Source organism: Sarcophilus harrisii, chromosome 2, assembly GCF_902635505.1.
Source record: "Sarcophilus harrisii chromosome 2, mSarHar1.11, whole genome shotgun sequence".
Classification (NCBI taxonomy): domain Eukaryota; kingdom Metazoa; phylum Chordata; class Mammalia; order Dasyuromorphia; family Dasyuridae; genus Sarcophilus; species Sarcophilus harrisii.
This window is the reverse complement of record NC_045427.1, coordinates 41258419-41278786: the sequence shown is the minus strand read 5'-3', so window position 1 is coordinate 41278786 and position 20368 is coordinate 41258419. Positions and strand designations below refer to the sequence as shown.

Genomic DNA, 20368 nt, shown 5'->3' with positions numbered 1-20368 from the left:
GAACTATATATTTTTTCTTCTTTGCATTCACTTTCATTAACTATCTAAATCTTTATTCTCTATTTGTGGGTTTCCGCACTAGAATGTAAGCTCCTGCAGATGAGGATCTGTTTTATTCTTTGTCTTAGTGTATAGTAGCTGGCACATTGTAAGGTGCTTAATAATTGGTTTGATTGATGGATATATAGCAGGCTTTTAATGAATATTGGTTAAATTGAAGGAAGAACACTCAATAATATTTATTAGTTAAGAAAGAGATTCTTGGAGGGGCATCTGGGTGGCGCAATGGATAGAGCATCAGCTCTGAAGTCAGGAGGACCTGAGTTCTAATCTGGTCACAGACACTTAGCACTTCCTAGCTGTGTGACCTTGGGCAAGTCACTTAACCCCAATTGCCTGAGGCGGGGGAGGAGAGTGGAGGGAAGGATGATTAACATCATTAAGGATTTTGACTGATCTTTTAAATCATATACAGATGCAAACCACACAAAGTGAAAACATTCAACATTCTTGCTCAATATAAATGTGTTTTAGTATTTAACTCAATAGACATTTTAAAGTGTGTGTTGTGTGCAAGGCCCACCCCGATCACAATGCTGCTTTTTTGGTCTACTCAGGTCATTCAGGAGAAAGATGAAGACCTATGTCAAAAAAAGCGGGAAATAATTGAAATGCAAAATACTCTTGAAGCAAAGGACTCAGATTTAGAGACACAAAAGGCCAAAGTGGAAGAGGCAGAGGATGCCCTCCAAGTGTTGAAGGAGAAAGAGGAAAAATGTGAGACTCAGAATGCTGCCCTGGATGCTAAGATCCAGCAGCTTCAGTGTAACCTGAATGAGACCCACCAAGGACAGCTGATAATGGGTGAGTGACTTACAGAACGAGCAAGACTTGTAGAACAGTAAGCAACTCTCCCAATAAAACACTAACTCACATTTTTTATAAAGCTTTCATGTTTACAAAGGACTTTCCTTACTATAGCACATGAGATAGGCCACCCAAACAGCATCCCCATTTAACATATGGAGAAACTCCATAATTAATTCCACTCTCACCTACTTGACCTTTGCTTACCTCTCACTCTCTGTGATCTTACTTTACGGAGATTAAGACTGACCATCCTGAGCGTCCTCAAGAGCCCCCCTTCTTCACCTCAACATATCACTATCTTCATTCCCATTTTTCCAGTATTGCAGGAAAAGCTTCCATCTTCCACTCTAAAAGTAACTCTCTTCCTGTCTACTCTGATGTCATTCCTTTCCATTGGACTCAATCCAATGATCACATTCAATGATCATTCTTTCCCACTGTTTAAAGCAATACAGCTTAGAACCTAATTGTTCTCTACCCCTCTTCAAAAAAATAAATAAATAAACAGCCCTTTCTGAGATTTTCATTTCTGACATTTCTCCCAGGCTAGAAACCTTGAAACCATGTCTTGAAACAGTCTCTTCCTTGTCCTGTTGGCTACTAAGTCCCACTTCTTCCTTCACCATCTCTTTCAAATTAATTGTTGTTGTTCAATCACTTCAGTTTTGTCTGACTCTGCATGATTCCATTTGGGTGTTTTCTTGACAAAGATCCTGGAGTGGCTTGCCATTTCCTTCTCCAGCTCATTTTAAAGATGAGCAAACTGAGGCAAGCTGGGTTGGGTGAGTTGTCCAAGGTCACACAGTTAGGAAGTGCGCTGAGGTTGGATCTGAACTCTTGAAGATGAATCTTCCTGCTGTAAAACCCAGTGCTCTATCCATTGTTCTGTTCTTCCTGTCACTGCTTTAGCCATCTGACCCATTCACCGTGGTAGACTGCCTCTCTACCTCCAGTCTCCTGGCACACAAACCCTTCTAAAGCATGTTTAAGAAATAAGATTGGCTCCCTATTTCCTCATGCATAGAATCCATAGTCCTCTGGACCATTTCCAGGATCTTCCATGATTCACTTCATCCTATCTATTCAGTTTCATTTCCCAAGACTTACCATCAAACATTTCACTTCCATTCAGACTGATTTGACACTGCCTCCTACACATAATATTCATTACCACTTCATGCTTCTGCTATTATCTCCCAACATACACATACTCCTCCAATCCTGGCCATATTTTTAAAATGCATTGATTAATTAATAGTCCTCACATCAGAGACTTCCCTTTACAAAATATATTTCGGGGGGAAGGAGGGGTTGATTACACAAAGAAGGAATGATTCCAGAAACTTTGGTCATATGGCACAAACTTTGACTGCTGAACTTGACCTAAATTCTATTGCCCCTCTCTGTTGGCTGTTCACATTGTTGCAGTCACTGTCTATAATGTTCCTTTACTTCTGCTTTCTTCATTCAGCATTAGTTCATAGAAATATTCCCATTTTTTTCTGTAAATTCTTCATATTTGTCTATGTTTTGGCACAAAAAAATTCAGTTACACTCATATGCCATAATTTGTTTTAGCTGGGCACCAGTCATTAGGCACCTGGTGATTTCCAGTTTTTTATTTTTGCAAATAATGCTGCCATTTATGTTTTTATACATATAGGTCTTTCCTTCAGTCTTGTCAATCACCTCGTTGGGCTATAGTTCTAATAATGAAATCTCTCGATGAAAAGGTATAAATAAATAAATTTTTCTCACATGCTTCATAATCGATTTCCAGAATAGAGTGGGCACTCCACCAGCAGTGAGTTAGTATAACTGTCATCCCATAATCCCTCCCATATTTTTCCTATCTTTTGGCACATCTGCTAGTTTGATGGATAGATATCTAGGGTAGTTTTTGTTTGCATTTCTCTGATTATTGGAGAGTTGAAATGTTTTTTTTTTTTCAGATTGCTATTGATATTGATATTGATATTGATAGTGTGTTTGAGGACTTTGAGTCCTTTGAGGACTGTTTATGTCCTTCACCTATATTTTTTAGGGAATTCAAATGGTTATTGATAATTTATGCTTCTTCTTAAAACTCTTCATTTTTTAGCCACTTATCTATTAGGATACTATCCATCTCTATCTTCTCTGCACAAAAGGAAGATATAACATCTTCTCTAACTCTCCTAACTCTACTTTGAACTCCTGTTGCACTTATTAAATGATCCCCCAGGTTAGGATTTAACTCATTTCTCTTTGTTTTCTATAGGTATTAAGTCTGTCTTTCCAGTGATAGATAGTGTTAAGTCTGTGAGGGCAGGATCTATTTTTTTTTTCATTTTCTCTTCCTCCCCAACACAGCTTCTCCCTCACCTGCTCAGTACCTAGCCCAGGGTTAATAACAAAGGGTGCTGATGATAGCACCTTTTCAACCAATTTGAATCAGATATGGGCAAGCCATACTTCATTACCTCGAGCTACATTAAGAATAAGGAATGGGATGGTCCTCTTTAGACTACATCTAAAGTATTGTGTTCAGCTGTCTGGGAAGCACATTTTAGGAAACTGGATGACCAAGATGGTGTGGGAATTAGAGACCTTGCCAAAATAGAGGACTGGTTGAAGGAACTAGGGATGTTTAGCCTGAAGAAGAGAAGATTCAAGAGGACATGATCATTGTCTTCAAGTATCTGAAAAGCTGTCACGTGGAGAGAGAATTAGACTTCAATTATGTTATGTTTACTTGTGTCTGTGTTTCTCCTAGTAGAATGTAAGCTCCTTGAGGGCAGGAACTGTTTTCATTTCTGTCTCTATATCCACAGTATCTTACAAATACAAGGTGCTTTGTAAATCCTTGTTGAATTGAATTCACGACAGCTGCATTTCAGCCAAACTGCCATTCCCTGAATTTGATCCTCTCTCTCCAGCTTCTATGTGCTCGCTCACACAAGCCAATCTCCTTCCCTGGAATGCACTTCCACCTCCTCTCTACATCTCAGAATCTTTATCTTCAAGACTCAACTCTGAAGCCTGCCCTGATTCCCCTCAGTCTTCCCCTTTCCTTGTACTATACTTATCTGTATAGACTGTGAGCTCCTTGAGAGCAGGAATTCTAATTTTTTTCCTTTTGTATCCCCAATGCCTTGCACATAGTAGGGCAGCTTAATAAATGAATTTTGAATTGAATTTAATTGAGTTGAATTGACTTGTCCCACTTGGTCCCAGAGGACAGAACTAGGATGAATGGGTGGAAAGTACAAGAAAGGCAGATTTCCTTTCAACAGAAGAAAAACTTCCTACCAATGTCCTTTTGGACATTGTCTCTATTTCCTTTTTTATGGAATGGTCTATTCTAGGAATTAGTGAGTTCCCCTTCAGTAGATGTCGTTAAGCCAAGGTGAAATGAACCCAGAAGCAAGATGCTCAGGGATTCCTGCTCATCTATGGATTGAACTAGATGAACTCTGAGGTTCCTTCAAATTCCACAATTCTATTATTCTGTGATTCCTTTCTCTCATTGAGACTAAAAGTGATTCTTTTACTGTTTTCCTATAGCTCAGCAGCTGACGTGTGTTGAAAAGAAGGCATCCATGCTAAAGGATAACCTAGATCTTTCCCAGCAGAAGCTGGAAGACCAGATAGATGAGAACATGGAAAAAACTGAGCTTATCAAAAAGCTATCCTGTGAGCTCAAAAGACGACAGGAAGATAAATCCACTGTAGTGAATCTCCTGGAAGCAGAAAGGTACCAGAACAGTTCCTAAGGACGGGGGCTCAATATCTCCCGACATAATGTTGAAAAAGGGAGCACTTTAGACATTGATAGCTGCCTATAAGGACTTACTCACATTTGGGGAAATTGTCCCAAAATTTCTAATTCTAAGGCTATCCAATTGTTTGTGAAGCCAGGTTTCAACTCTGTAGACACTCCTCTTGCTCCTCATTCCTCCATAATAGCTGACACACTCAGTGCCTTCTCTGCTGGGGACAGTCATTTTTTCTAAAATACTCTTTCACTAAGATGGAACTACAGCTCTATGTGAGCCTAGAGTAGGTGCCAAAGCCTTCCACTTAGTCACCTCATAGCTATCGCATCTTTTTCCTCCATTTTGGTTTTTTGTGTTTCATTTTTATTTACAGCTTTTACCAGATATGTCCCTCTTGTTTTACTTCTCCCCATAGAATTACTCCTTATGACAAAGAAAAAAGAAAGACATAAAAAGAATTTAGCCAAACTAACCAATATTTCAATCAAGTAGTCTAATAGCATATGCATTGTTCTATACCCAGAGTCATCCTAAATGCAAAGAAGGGAGAGAAGCTTAATTATTATAATGTTATATTATGATATATATTACAATTTCAGCATTCAATTTCCAGATTTTTGATTCTTTTTATTGACATTAGTGTAATCATGTATATTGCTTTCTTCCCATACTAATTTATATCCTTTATATTCATTATTTCTTATGGAGCGGTAATATTAAACTCCATTTATGTCAGCCAAATAATAAGCATTTATTAAGCATCTATTTGTGCCAGGAATTTTGCTAAGTGTTTGGTATTCAAATATGGAAAGGCAGATGATTGTCTCTTACTCTCAAGGGATTCACAGTTTAATGTATAACAATCTTTTTAGCTATTCTTCAATGAACAATTTTGCAAATTTTTAACATTCTTCTAGAAAGAATACTGAAATGCTGATGTCAGAGCTTGAAGTATGCAACAGGAAATACCATGATGCAGAAAAGAAGAATATTGAACTTCAGAAAACAACGTGTGATATAAAACTACAGCTGAGTGAAAACCAAGACAAGACAGAGGAACTTAAAGACCAGGTTTGAGGGAAAGACAGGAAGTCCGCCTTTGACTTTCCTTTTCTCTAAATATAAACATGCACCTTTAGATAAGAAAGTGAAGTCACTGTGAAGTATTTAGTGATAGGTCATGCTGAGCAATCTCTACAACTCCTCTAATAGCATTCACCTGTAAGCTAGCTGGCCAAAGTAGCTACGGCCATAGAACAGTGTTTTCACTGTTTGCTAAGCTGACAAGGGGTTGGCAGCCTCTTTCTCCAGAATATTTACCCTCAAAGACAAGATGCTTAGAAAAGAACATGAAAAAGTCATTGCTCAGTGAAATTTCATATTAAAAATATTTGTGGGAGATGGGGAGAAGTAGAATCTGCAGCTCAAGAGCACCAGCCCTCAAGTCAGGAGGACCCAAGTTCAAATCTGGCCTCAGACAATTAAACACTTCCTAGCTGTGTGACCCTGGGCAAGTCACTTAACCCCATTTGCCTCAGCAAAAAAAAAAACCAAAAAACAAACAAACAAAAAAGAATCTACAGCTCAAATAAATACATATGGGGCAGCTAGGTGGCACAGTGGATAGAACAACAGCCCTGGAGTCCAGGCTTCAGACACTTGATGTTTACTACCTGTGTGACCCTGACCAAGTCATTTAACCCCAATTGCCTCATAAAAAAATTTTAAATGGGTATGCCCAAAGCAATCAGTGATGGCTAAGAGAAACTGAAGAAATGAAGGAAATTCTTTTTCCTGAATATTAATGGAAACTCCATCATGAAGGCTGGTTTACTATAGAGATAACCCAATTACTTCTCATAATTTCCAAGTTATAATTAGAAAGGATGCTGACCCTTTGGTCCCTGACTTTATATCCTCAGCTTGAGGAGGAATATAAGATTAATCGGTGTGTACGAAAACAAGTGAAACAACTAGAGTGTGAGCGAGAGGATTCTCAGGACTTGAAGCAAAAGTGGAAGATCCGAGAAAAGGAGTTGAAGAATAAAATTGAGGCACTCAAGAAGGAAATCCAAGATAATAAGAAATTGGTGAGAAATATGACGCAGGGAAATGAGGGTCTAGACCCAGGCAGGGCAGATACACCAGCACATAGATAAGTAGCTATCAGAACTAGTACTTCAATATAGCATTTGTAGAAGAGAACTGGGTGAAATATCCCAGGATAGGAGGGGGACTGGAATGGGCCTGTGGGTGTTATTTTAGATAGCATGTGATATCTCAGGCTCTGACCTTTATTCTTCAATGAGGTAATAGGCTCTGGAAAAACTGAATATCCTTGAAGAACAGAACAGGAGCCTTCTGGATCAGCAACAATGTTTATTACAACAGAGTAGAATTGAGAGCAAGCTCGAGAATGTTGTGATGAGGAATCTAAGTGCTGAGGTGAGCAGACCCAAAAAACCACAGCAATGGAGAAAAGGGAAAACTTGGCCCAGGCTCTTGCACCCTGTCCTCCCCGACCCAGTCCTTGCTAGTCTGAGATTCTACTCCCTACCCATTCTCTGACACACAGATACCATAACACAAAAAATCCTGTGAGCATCCTCACCCCTCAGCCATCAGTCAATATGTATATCCCTCAGGTCAAAATCTACTTTTGTTTTCATATTCAGCTCCCAGCGAGAGCCCCTTTTTCCAGAATATTTACCCCAAAGAGAAGCTGTTTGGCTTCTGCTTCCTTGTGTACTTATGCATAGAGACTCAGAGATAAATATGAATCCTGCAAATATTTAGGCCCTGGACACCCCTATTGCCTTCTGCCTTTTCCCATCTTCTCTTTTAGACTGAAGGGGTAGGCTGATGTGGCTGGTTGGTTCTGAATATGAAACCTAAAGAGGAAATGAGTAGAAGTGGAAAACAGGAGGTTGTTATATTCCTATTGTGTGAGTGAGGAAGAGATGGAAAGAAAAGCCAAGAACACCAAAATTTCCAACCAAACCAATTCTAATTTTCTTCTCAAGAGATGAGTTTGTGGAAAAGGTCAAAGATAGAAGGATAAGGAAAAAAGGAATAAGATCTCGCAGGAGGAAGTGTGAGATGATGGATGGGACAAAGCAACAGATGGGGTCAAGTGGTAGTTACGGAATCACTCTCTCAAGCTCTGGGCTTCCTTTCTCAATGAGGAATAGAAGGAAAGGCTAACTTAGAGGATGAATAGCAAGATCAGCTCCAGCAGAACTCATTCCAACTAGAATTAGTTACATGCTTAGACTACTGAAGAACTGGCCAGAATGACAAGAGCACTCCAAACATTGCTCATTCTGAAATCCACCTCTTACCTGTTTCTGCTACACAAAGAAAGAAACTCATAACCTAGCTCATTTGTAGGTTGACTGTTCAGCATCTAATCTTTCAAATCTTCTACTAAAGCTAGTTTTCACTTTCATGTCACACTCACTGATCCAAAGTCACCTAGCAGTCCTAAACTGCATGGATTTTTGACACTTTTTTCCACCTCCTATTTTAGGTCAGCGGATTGGATGGTTGGTTATTTTAGAGATGAAAACCACGGGAAAAATGGTAAAAGAACAGGATAGGAGAAAACTTACTTTCATTCCTATTAAATGAGGAAGAAAAAAATCAAGATAGTTTTCTAAACAAACTCATGCTAATGTTCTTTGCAAGGTTTTGTAGAAGCAGTCAAAGAAATAGATGAGAACAGACCAAGAAGTCACGGGATGATATGTAGAACTGTGGCTCAGGGTGATGGGGTGAGTATCTTAGGTGGCAGGTAATTCCTGATACCTGGGGTTTTGTTTTTTAATGACTAGTATAATGAACAGTGGAAAGAGCCTTGGGAAGAGGACCACAGTTCCACAAGAAAATCCCAATACCATCCTGTACAAATGGAGTCACCTCCAAGAAAGTTCAGTGTTGCTGAGAAGATGTATGCAGAAGAGGTAAGCAGACCTGAGAGCAGCAGAATGGTGGGAAAGGGGAATAGCTTTGAACAGTCATTTGGTGACCCATCCACCATCCATTGTCACAGAGGTATCACTACCCAGTAGACAACTAATGCCTAAAAATCCTGTGATCCAACTGAAACTTAGGATTCCTGGTCAGCATGAAACCCTGCCCAATCTCCTACAAAGTCCAGGTTTCATTTCCATGTCACATTCATTAAGGGAAGAGTATCTTCTTTCTCTTTTAAAAATATAGATTTACAATTCCAATTCATCAGTGATGAACAGAACCAGCTACACCCACCAAAAGAACACGGGGAATGAGTGTGGACCACAACATAGCATTTCCAGTCCTGTTTTTGTCTGCTTGCATTTTTGTTTTTTTCCCAGATTATTTTTACCTTCTTTCTAAATCCGATTTTTTCTTTTGTAGCAAGATAAATATGAATACATATTTATATATACATATATTGGATTTAACATATACTTTAGCATATTTAACATGTATGGGACTACCTGGTAACTAGGGGACAGGTGGAAGGAAAGGAGGGGGAAAGTTGGAACAGAAGTTTTTGCAAAAATATGTTGAAAAATTACCCATACATGTGTTTTGTCAATAAAAAGCTACAATAATATATATATATATATATATATATATAGAGAGAGAGAGAGAGAGAGAGAGAGATATGGATGGATAGATAAGATTTTATAGGAGTCCCAAGCCAGCTGAGCTGTGGCAACATATTCTCCCTACTTACTATTTGAGCTTGTCCAACCCCTGGTTGGCTGGTTTCATGTTTTAGAGATGGAAACATAAGGGAAAAGGGGTGGAGGAGGAGATAGGAATAACCTACTTTCATTCTATTATTAGAGGGAGAAAATAAGAAAAAAGTAAAATCAAGATAGTTTCCAAACAAACTCACTCCAATGTTGTTTGCAAGCTTTTGTAGAAGCAGTCAAAGAAATACATGAGAACAGACCAAGCAGTCACAGGATGATATGTAGAACTGCGGGTCAGGGTGATAGGGGTGAGGATCTTAGGTAGCAGGTAATTCCTGATACTTGGGTTTTATTTTTTCATGATTAGTATGATGAAAAATGCAAAGAGCCTTGGGAAGAGGACGACAGTTGCAGGATAAAAACCCAATACCATCCTTTACAAAGGGAGTCACCTCCAAGAAAGCTCATTGTTGCTGAGAAGATGTATACAGAAGAGGTAAGCTGACCCGAGAGCAGTAGAATGGTGAGAAAGGGGAATAGCTTTGCACGGTCATTTGGTGATCCATCCACCCATCCATTGTCACAGAAGTATCACTACCCAGTAAAAAACTAATGCCTAAAAATTCTGTGATCCAACTGAAACCTAGGATTCCTGGTCATCATGAAACCCTGCCCAATCTCCTACAAAGGCCAGGTTTCACTTCCATGTCACATTCATTAAGGGAAGAGTATCTTCTTTCTCTTTTAAAAATATAGATTTAATAAGAGCCCTAAGCCAGCTGACCTGTGGCAGCATATTCTCCTACTTCCTATGTGATCTTGTCCAACTGGTTGGTTGGTTGGATGTTTTAGAGATGGAAACCAAAGGAAAAATGGGTGGAGGTGGAGGACAGAAAATGACATACTTTCATTCTATTATTTGAGGGAGGAAGTAAAAATAAATAAAAGATAGTTTTCCAAACTCACTCCAATGTTCATTGCAAGCCTTTGTAGAAGCAGTCAAAGAAATACATGAGAACAGAGCAACCAGTCACAGGATAATATGTAGAACTGCGGGTCAGGGTGATAGAGGTGAGGATCTTAGGTGGCAGGTAATTCCTGAGACCTGGAGTTTTGTTTTTTTTATGACTAGTATGATGAACAATGGAAAGAGCCTTGGGAAGAAGATGACAGTGCAAGGAAATTATCCCAATACCATCCTGTACAAATGGAGTCACCTCCAAGAAAGCTCATTGTTGCTGAGAAAATGTATGCAGAAGAGGTAAGCAGACCCAAGAGCAGCAGAATGGGGGGAAAGGATGATCCGTCTACCCATTCATTGTCAAAGAAGCATCCAGTAGACAACTAATTCCTAAAAATCTGTGATCCAACTGAAACCTAGGATTCCTGGTCAGCATGAAACCCTGCCCAATCTCCTACAAAGGCCAGGTTTCACTCCATGTCACATTCATTGAGGAAAAAGTAGCTTCTTTCTCCTTTAAATATATAGATTTAATAAGAGCCCCAAGCCAGCTGATCTGTGGCAGCATATTCTCCTACTTCCTATTTAAGCTTGTCCAACTAGTTGGTTGGTTCAATGTTTTAGAGATGGAAAGCAAAGGAAAAATGAGTGGAATTGGAGGATAGGAAATGACCTATTTTTCATTCTATTATTTGAGGGAGGAAGTAAGAAAAAAATAAAATCAAGATAGTTTTCCAAACAAACTCACACCAATGTTCTTTGCAAGCTTTTGTAGAAGCAGTGAAAGAAATACATGAGAACAGAGCAAGAAGTCATAGGATGATATGTAGAACTGTGGCTCAGGGTGATAGGAGTGAGTAACTTAGGTGGCAAGTAATTCCTGATACCTGGGGTTTTGTTTTTTAATGACTAGTATTATGAAAAATGGAAAGAGCCTTGGGAAGAGGATGATGGTTCCAGGATAAAATCCCAATTATATCCCTTACAAATGGAGTCACCTCCAAAAAAGCTCAGTGTTACTGAGAAGATCTGTCCAGAAGAGGTAAGCAGACCCAAGAGCAGTAGAATGGTGGAAAGAGGAATAGCTTTGAATGATCATTTGGTGATCCATCCATCCATCCACTGTCACAGAGGCATCACTATCCAGTAGACAATTAATACCTAAAATTCCTGTGATCCAACTGAAAGCTAGGATTCCTGGTCAGCATGGAACCCTGCCCAATCTCCTACAAAGGCCAGGTTTCACTTCCATGACACATTCATTGAGGAAAAAGTAGCTTCTTTCTCTTTTAAAAATATAGATTTAATAAGAGCCCTAAGCCAGCTGACCTGTGGCAGCATATTCTCCTACTTCCTATTTGAGCTTGTCCAACTGGTTGGTTGGTTGGATGTTTTAGAGATGGAAACCAAAGGAAAAATGGGTGGAGGTGGAGGACAGGAAATGACTTACTCTCATTCTATTATTAGAGGGAAGGAGTAATTTTTTAAAAATCAAGATAGTTTTCCAAACTCACTCCAATGTTCTTTGCAAGCTTTTGTAGAAGCAGTCAAAGAAATACATGAGAACAGATCAAGCAGTCACAGGATTATCTGTAGAACGGTGCTCAGGGTGATAGGGGTGAGCATCTTAGGTGGCAGGTAATTCCTGATACCTAGAGTTTTCTTTTTTAATGACTAGTATTATGAAAAATGCAAAGAGCCTTGGGAAGAGGATGATGGTTCCAGGAGAAAATCCCAATACCAACCTTTACAAAGGGAGTCACCTCCAAGAAAGCTCAGTGTTGCTGAGAAGATGTATCCAGAAGAGGTAAGCAGACCCGAGAGCAGTAGAATGGTGGGAAAGGGGAATAGCTTTGCACGGTCATTTGGTGATCCATCCACCCATCCATTGTCACAGAGGCATCACTACCCAGTAGACAATTGATGCCTAAAATTCCTGTGATCCAACTGAAATCTAGGATTCCTGGTCAGCATGAAACCCTGCCCAATCTCCTACAAAGGCCAGGTTTCACTTCCATGTCACATTCAATTAGGAAAACGTAACTTCTTTCTCTTTTAAAAATATAAATTTAATAAGAGCCCCAAGCCAGCTGAAGTTTGGCAGCATATTCTCCTACTTCCTATGTGATCTTGTCCAACTGGTTGGTTGATTGATTCAGTGTTTTAGAGATGGAAACCAAAGTAAAAATGGGCAGAAATGGAGAACAGGAAATAACCTACTTTCATTCTATTATTTGAGGGAGGAAGTAAGAAAAAAATAAAATCAAGATGGTTTTTCAAACTCACTCCAATATTCATTGCAAGGATTCGCAAAAGCAGTCGAAGAAATACATGAGAATAGAGCAAGCAGTCACAGGATGATATGTAGAACTGTGGCTTAGGGTGATAGGGGTGAGGATCTTAGGTGGCAAGTAATTCCTGACACCTGGGGTTTTGTTTTTTCATGACTAGTATGATGAAAAATGCAAAGAGCCTTGGGAAGAGGACGACAGTTGCAGGAGAAAAACCCAATACCATCCTTTACAAAGAGAGTCACCTCCAAGAAAGCTCAGTGTTGCTGAGATCTGTCCAGGGGAGGTAAGAAGACCTGAGAGCAGCAGAATGATGGGAAAGGAGAATAGCTTTGAATGATCATTTGGTGACCCATCCACCCATCCATTGTCACAGAGGCATCACTACCCAGTAGACAACTAATGCCTAAAATTCCTGTGATCCAACTGCAACCTAGGATTCCTATTCAGCATGAAAGCCTGCCCAATTTCCTACAAAGGCCAGGTTTCACTTCCATGTCACATTCATTGAGGGAAAAGTAGCTTCTTTCTCTTTTAAAAATATAGATTTAAAATGAGCCCTAAGCCAGCTGAAGTTTGGCAGCATATTCTCCTACTTCCTATTTGAGCTTGTCCAACTGGTTGGTTGGTTGGATGTTTTAGAGACGGAAACCAAAGGAAAAATGGGTGGAAGTGGAGGACAGAAAATTATCTACTTTCATTCTATTATTAGAGGGAAGAAGTAATTTTTAAAACATCAAGATGGTTTTTCAAACTCACTCCAATGTTCATTGCAAGGTTTTGCAGAAGCAGTCAAAGAAATACATGAAAACTCATTGAGCAATCACAGCATAATATACAGAACTGTGGCTAAAGGTAATAGGGATGAGGATATTAGGTGGCAGGTAATTCCTGATATCTGGGGTTTTGTTTTTGCATGACTAGTGTGATGAAAGATGGAAAGAGCCTTGGGAAGAGGAGGACAGTTCCAGAAAAAAATCCCAATACCAACCTTTACAAAGGGAGTCACCTCCAAGAAAGCTCAGTGTTGCTGAGAAGATGTATCCAGAAGAGGTAAAGCAGACCTGAGAGCAGTAGAATGGTGGAAAGGGGAATAGTTTTGAATGGTCATTTGTTGACCCATTCACCCATCCACTGTCACAGAGGCATCACTACCCAGTAGACAACTGATGCCTAAAATTCCTGTGACCTAACTGAAACCTAGGATTCCTGGTCAGCATGAAACCCTGCCCAATCTCCTACAAAGGCCAGGTTTCACTTCCATGTCACATTCAATGAGGAAAAAGTACCTTCTTTCTCTTTTAAAAATATAGATTTAAAAAGAGCCCCAACCCAGCTGAAGTTTGGCAGCATATTCTCCTACTTCTTATTTGAGCTTGTCCAACTAGTTGGTTGATTGATTCATTGTTTTAGAGATGGAAACCAAAGTAAAAATGGGCAGAAATGTAGGACAGGAAATAACCTACTTTCATTCTATTATTTGAGGGAGGAAGTAAGAAAAAAATAAAATCAAGATGGTTTTTCAAAATCACTCCAATGTTCATTGCAAGCTTTTGTAAAAGCAGTCAGAGAAATACATGAGAAGATAACAAGCAGGCACAGGATGATATGTAGAACTGTGGCTCAGGGTGATAAGGGTGAGGACCTTAGAAAGCAAGTAATTCCTGATACCTGGGGTTTTTTTTTTTTAATGACTAGTGTGATGAAAAATGGAAAGAGCCTTGGGAAGAGGACGATAGTTCCAGGAGCAAATCCCAATACCATCCTGTACAAATGGAGTCACCTCCCAGAAAGCTCAGTGTTGCTGAGAAGATCTGTCCAGGGGAGGTAAGCAGACCTGAGAGCAGCAGAATGATGGGAAAGGAGAATAGCTTTGCACGGTCACTTGGTGACCCATCCACCCATCCATTGTCACAGAGGCATCACTACCCAGTAGAAAAATGATGCCTAAAATTCCTGTGATCCAAGTGAAACCTAGGATTCCTGGTCAGCAAGAAACGCTGCCCAATCTCCTACAAAGGGCAGGTTTCACTTCTATGTCACATTCATTGAGGAAAAAGTTGCTTCTTTCTCCTTTAAATATATAGATTTAATAAGAGCCCCAAGCTAGTTGAATTGTGGCAGCATATTCTCCTACTTCCTATTTGAGCTTGTCCAACTGGTTGGTTCGTTGGATATTTTAGAGATGGAAACCAAAGGAAAAATGGGTGGAAGTGGAGCACAGGAAATGACTTACTTTCATTCTATTATTAGAGGGAAGAAGTAATTTTTTAAAAAATCAAGATGGTTTTCCAAACTCACTCCAATGTTCTTTGCAAGCTTTTGTAGAAGCAGTCGAAGAAATGCACGAGACCAGACCAAGGAGTCACAGGATAATGTGTAGAACTGCGGGTCAGGGTGATAGGGGTGAGTAACTTAGGTGGCAGGTAATTCCTGATACCTGGGTTTTGTTTTTTAATGACTAGTATGATGAAAAATGGAAAGAGCCTTGCGAAGAGGACGACAGTTACAGGAGAAAATCCCAATACCATCCTGTACAAATGGAGTCACCTCCAAGAAAGTTCAGTGTTGCTGAGAAGATGTATGCAGAAGAGGTAAGCAGACCTGAGAGCAGTAGAATGGTGGAAAGAGGAATAGCTTTGAATGGTCATTTGGTGATCCATCCACCCATCCATTGTCACAGAGGCATCACTACCCAGTAGACAACTGATGCCTAAAAGTCCTGTGATCCAACTGAAACCTAGGATTCCTGGTCATCATGAAACCCTGCCCAATCTCTTACAAAGGGCAGGTTTCTGTTCCATGTCACATTCATTGAGGGAAAAGTTGCTTCTTTCTCCTTTAAATATATAGATTTAATAAGAGCCCCAAGCCAGCTGACCTGTGGCAGCATATTCTCCTACTTCCTATGTTGCTTCTTTCCAATCTTGTCCAACTGATTGGTTGGTTGGATGTTTTAGAGATGGAAACCAAAGGAAAAATGTGTGGAGGTGGAGGATAGGAAACGAACTACTTTCATTCTATTATTTGAGGAAGGAAGTAAGAAAAAATAAAATCAAGATGGTTTTCCAAACTCACTCCAATGTTCTTTGCAAGCTTTTGTAGAAGCAATCAAAGAAATACATGAGAACAGAGCAAGCAGTCACAGGATGATATGTAGAACTGTGGCTCAGGGTGATAGGGGTGACCATCTTAGGTGGCAGGTAATTCCTGATACTTGGGGTTTTGTTTTTTAATGACTAGTATGACGAAAAATGGAAAGCGTCTTGGGAAGAGGATGATAGTTCCAGGATAAAATCCCAATACTATCTTTTACAAATGGAGTCACCTCCAAAAAAGCTCAGCGTTGCTGAGAAGATCCATCCAGGGGAGGTAAGCAGACCCAAGAGCAGTAGAATGGTGGGAAAAGGGGATAGCTTTGAATGGTCGTTTGGTGACCCTTGCACCCATCCACTGTCACAGAGGCATCACTATCCAAAAGACAACTAATACCTAAAATTCCTGTGATCCAACTGACACCTAGGATTCCTGGTCAGCATGGAACCCTGCCCAATCTCCTACAAAGGCCAAGTTTCACTCCATGTCACATTCATTGAGGGGAAAGTTGCTTCTTTCTTCATGTAGAGAGTGCTTTTTAAAAATAGAGATTTAATGGGATCCCAAACCCCATTCTCCTACCTTCTATTTGAGCTTGCCCAACTGGTTTGTTAATTGGATGTTTTAGACATGAAACAAATTAAAAACTGATGAAATCAGAGGACAGAAGGGTATCTTCCCTTGTTCTTACATGAGTGAACCAAAGACAATTTAAAAATCCCGATAGTCATGTTTACAATCCAAATCCCTCCAAGTTTCCTTTTAAGAGTTTGTAGAAAAGGTCAAAGATATTTGTGAAAACAGGCCAAAGCATAACAGGATAAAGTGTGGGACCGTGGCTCCTGGCTTTGGGGAGGGGTGAGATTTTTAGGTGGCAGTCAATTCCTGATGTTTGAAACTTTGTCTTTCAATGACTCATAGGGGGACAGACGGAAGGAACCAATGGACGAGGATCAGGTTGTCCAATATAAGAGGCAACATTACCCATTGCCACAGTACTCACTTACAAAAAAAATGAGTTCTCCTGAGAAGTTCCAACAAGATAAGGTAAAAAGACACAAAGGCATCACAATAGTGGGGAAAGGGGACAGCTCTAGATAATTATTCTCTGATCTCCCATGGAGCTCTAACTCCCAAGCAAATAATTAATGCTGAAAGTACTAGAATATAGCTCACTCCAAGACTTGCTGATAAACTTCAAACCCTCTCCATCCTTGGATCAAAACTAAGTTTCACTTTCATGTCACTGTCACTGGGGTCATCATCCTCACCATATCTTTGAGACTGGCTAATTGGTGAGTTGGTTGGTTGATTGACTGAAATGGAACCCCAGAGAAAAATTGGGTAGGATTGGAGGCTCCCTACCTTCATTTGTACTATATGAGCCAGTGGAAAAAAATTAAATAAAATCCAGACAGTGTTCCAAGCAAATTCACTCAGATATTCAGTAGAAGAGGTCAAAGAAACTGATGATAATAGGCCAAAATATCATAGATAAAGTATGGATCTGTGGCTCAAGGTGAGTATTTTAGGTGGCAGGCAATTCCTGATGTGTGGGACTTTGTCCTTCAATAGTAAGAGGAGAGATTAAATGAGCCTGAGATTGAGAAACTGAGTCTCCAGGATACAATGGACATTTATCTATTGAGTTGGGACTCACCAAAGGAAAAGATCCAAAGCAGCCATAAAACGTGGGCAGAAGCAAGATCATCACAGTGGTAAAGGGCAACAGATTCTCTAAGTTAGCCACCTATCCTTGGTCAAACACTCCTCAGTGAGCAATAAGGCCTAAAATCCAATGAGCTTTCAGGTGAACATCCAACCATCCCTGTCCTATCAAAGCCAGGTTTCGCTTTCATGTCACACTTACTGAGACATGTGTCATTTCTTTCTCCATATTGAAAGTTTTTTTAAAAATATTGATTTAATTCAATATTTATCCATCTAGAGCTTAAAATGAGTTTTTCCCACATCCCCTTTCAGACTGGATGATTGATTCGTTGGTTAGATGTTTTCCAGCTGGAAATAAAAGAAAAAAGGGAATGGAGGGCAGGGGAATACCTTCACACTTGGTACTATGTGAGTGAGAAAGTAAGAAAATACACTCAGGATAGTTTTCCCACCAACTCACACCAGTGTTTTTTGCCAAAGTTTGTAGAAGAGGGCAACACAATTGATGAGAATGGGCCAAAATATCATGGGATGAGTGTGAGACTGTGGCTGAGGATAGTAGCAGCATTTTAGGTTACTGGAAGTTCCTGATAATGATTGAGGCTTTGTTCTTCAATGATGAGTAGGATGATGGACTGTATGAGACAAGGGATAAGCACAAGCCATGCACAGGTTACATGCAATATCGTCCATCACAATGGGACTCGTTTACCAAAAAGCTTAGTGCTGATGAGAAGATCCGACAGCCGGGAGAAAAGGTGAGCAGGGACAAGAGAACCACTTTGGGGGAAAAGGGACAACTCTGAAAAGTCATTCCACAATAAAGAACATGCATCCTTTGTCACAGAGGTATCGCTACCCAGTAAGTAAATAATGCCTAAAATCTTCTGACAAAGTTAAATCCTAGCTTTCACGTCAATATCCAACCTTCCATGTCCATCTACCAAAACTTCATTTCACCTTTATGTCACACTCACTGATGGTCACTTCTTTCTTCATGGAGAGAGCCCTTTAAAAATATTGATTTAAAGTCAATATTTACCAATCTGGAGCTTGAAATGAGTATTTCCCACATCCCCTTTCAGGCTGTCCAATTGATTCATTGATTGGATGTTTTCCAACTGGAAACAAATGAAAAAATGGAATGGAGGGCAGGGGAATACCTACATACTTAGTACTATGTGAATAAGGAAGTAAGAAAAGATACTCAGGATAGTTTTCCCACCAAACTCACATCCGTGTTTTTTGCCAAAATTTGTAGAAGGAGGCAACAAAATTGATGAGAATGGGCCAAGATATCATTGGATGAGTGTGAGACTGCGGCTGAGGACAGGAGGAGCATTTTAGGTTACAGGAAGTTCCTGATAATGACTGAGGCTTTGTTTTTCAATGATGAGTAGGATGACCAACTGGATGAGGCGGGAGTTAAGCACGATCCATGCTCAGATTACATGCAATATCGTCCATCACAACGGGACTCTTTTACCAAAAAGCCTAGTGCTGATGAGAAGATCCGACAGCCGGAAGAAAAGGTGAGCAGAGACAAGAGAACCACTTTGGGGGGAAGGGGACAGCTCTGAAAAGTCATTCCGCAATAAAGAACATGCATCCTTTGTCACAGAGGTATCACCACCCAGTAAATAAATAATGCCTAAAATCTTCTGACAAAGTTAAATCCTAGCTTTCAGGTCAACGTCCAACCTTCCATGTCCATCTACCAAAGCTACATTTTACCTCTATGTAACAGTCACTGAGGCAAAGGTCACTTCTTTCTTCATGTAGAGAGCCCTTTAAAAATATGGATTTAAAGTCAATATTTACCCATCCAGAGCTTGAAATGACTTTTTCCCACATCCCCTTTGAGACTGACCAATTGATTCATTGATTGGATGTTTTCCAACCAGAAACAAAAGGAAAAAGGGAATAGAGGGCAGGGGAATACTTACACACTTAGTATTATGCAAGTGAGGAAGAAAAGACACTCTGAATAGTTTTCCCACCAAACTCACGCCAGTGTTTTTTGCCAAAGTTTGTAGAAGAGGGCAACAAAATTGATGAGAATGGGCCAAGGTATCATGAGATGAGTGTGGGACTGTGGCTGAGGATAGTAGGAGCATTTTAGGTTACTGGAAGTTCCTGATGATTGAGGCTTTGTTCTTCAATGATGAGTAGGATGACGAACTGGATGAGGCGGGGATTAAGCACGATCCATGCTCAGATTACATGCAATATCGTCCATCACAACGGGACTCTTTTACCAGAAAGCTTAGTGCTGATGAGAAGATCCGACAGCTGGGAGAAAAGGTGAGCAGGGACAAGAGAACCACTTTGGTGGGGAAGGGAACAGCTCTGAAAGGTCATTCTGCAATAAAGAACTACCATCCTTTGTCACAGAGGTATTGCTACCCAGTAAGTAAATAATGCCTAAAATCTTCTGACAAAAGTTAAATCCTAGCTTTCAGGTCAATGTCCAACCTTCCATGTCCACCTACCAAAGCTACATTTCACCTTTATGTCACAGTCACTGAGACAAAGGTCACTTCTTTCTTTATGTAGAGAGCCCTTTAAAAATATGGATTTAAAGTCAATTTTTCCCACATCCCCTTTGAGACTGACCAATTGGTTCATTGGTTGGATGTTTTCAAACCAGAAACAAAAGAAAAAAGGGAAAGGAGGGCAGGGGAATACCTATACACTTAGTACTATGCAAGTGAGGAAGAAAAGCCACTCAGAATAGTTTTCCCACCAAACTCGCGCCAATGTTTTTTGCCAAAGTTTGTAAAATAGGACAAGACTGTGGCTGATGATAATATAAGCATTTTAGGTTACAGGAAGTTCCTGATGATTGAGGCTTTGTTCTTCAATGATGAGTAGGATGACGGACTGGATGAGGCGGGGGTTAAGCACGATCCATGCTCAGATTACATGCAATATCGTCTATCGCAACGAGACTCTTTTACCAGAAAGCTTAGTGCTGATGAGAAGATCCTACAGCAGGAAGAAAAGGTGAGCAGGGACAAGAGAACCACATCGGTG

General features: G+C 40.1%; 2 protein-coding genes across 37 annotated transcripts in view; both read left to right on the top strand.

The window, feature by feature from the left end:
* LOC111718704 (polyamine-modulated factor 1-binding protein 1) overlaps positions 1–5778 on the top strand; it is a 40741-nt gene extending 34963 nt beyond the window's left edge. Inside the window, exons 10-12 of the mRNA XM_031950072.1 lie at positions 618–864; positions 4417–4606; positions 5546–5778. Coding sequence (XP_031805932.1) covers positions 618–864; positions 4417–4606; positions 5546–5705 — 597 coding nt within the window. The 3' untranslated portion in view covers positions 5706–5778. The remainder of the gene's footprint in view (positions 1–617; positions 865–4416; positions 4607–5545) is intronic.
* Positions 5779–18706: 12928 nt separating this feature from the next.
* The window catches only part of PMFBP1 (polyamine modulated factor 1 binding protein 1), a 76399-nt gene continuing 74737 nt past the window's right edge, over positions 18707–20368 (top strand). For 14 of the 36 annotated variants that reach the window (XM_031950043.1, XM_031950040.1, XM_031950039.1 and 11 more), the window contains exons 1-3: positions 18714–18864; positions 19505–19636; positions 20207–20338. In XM_031950043.1, the coding sequence (XP_031805903.1) occupies positions 18784–18864; positions 19505–19636; positions 20207–20338 (345 nt within the window). In that variant the 5' untranslated portion in view covers positions 18714–18783. Of the gene's footprint in view, positions 18865–19504; positions 19637–20206; positions 20339–20368 lie in introns of all 36 variants that reach the window. The other 22 variants (XR_004231602.1, XM_031950038.1, XM_031950057.1 and 19 more) reach the window with 5 other exon arrangements.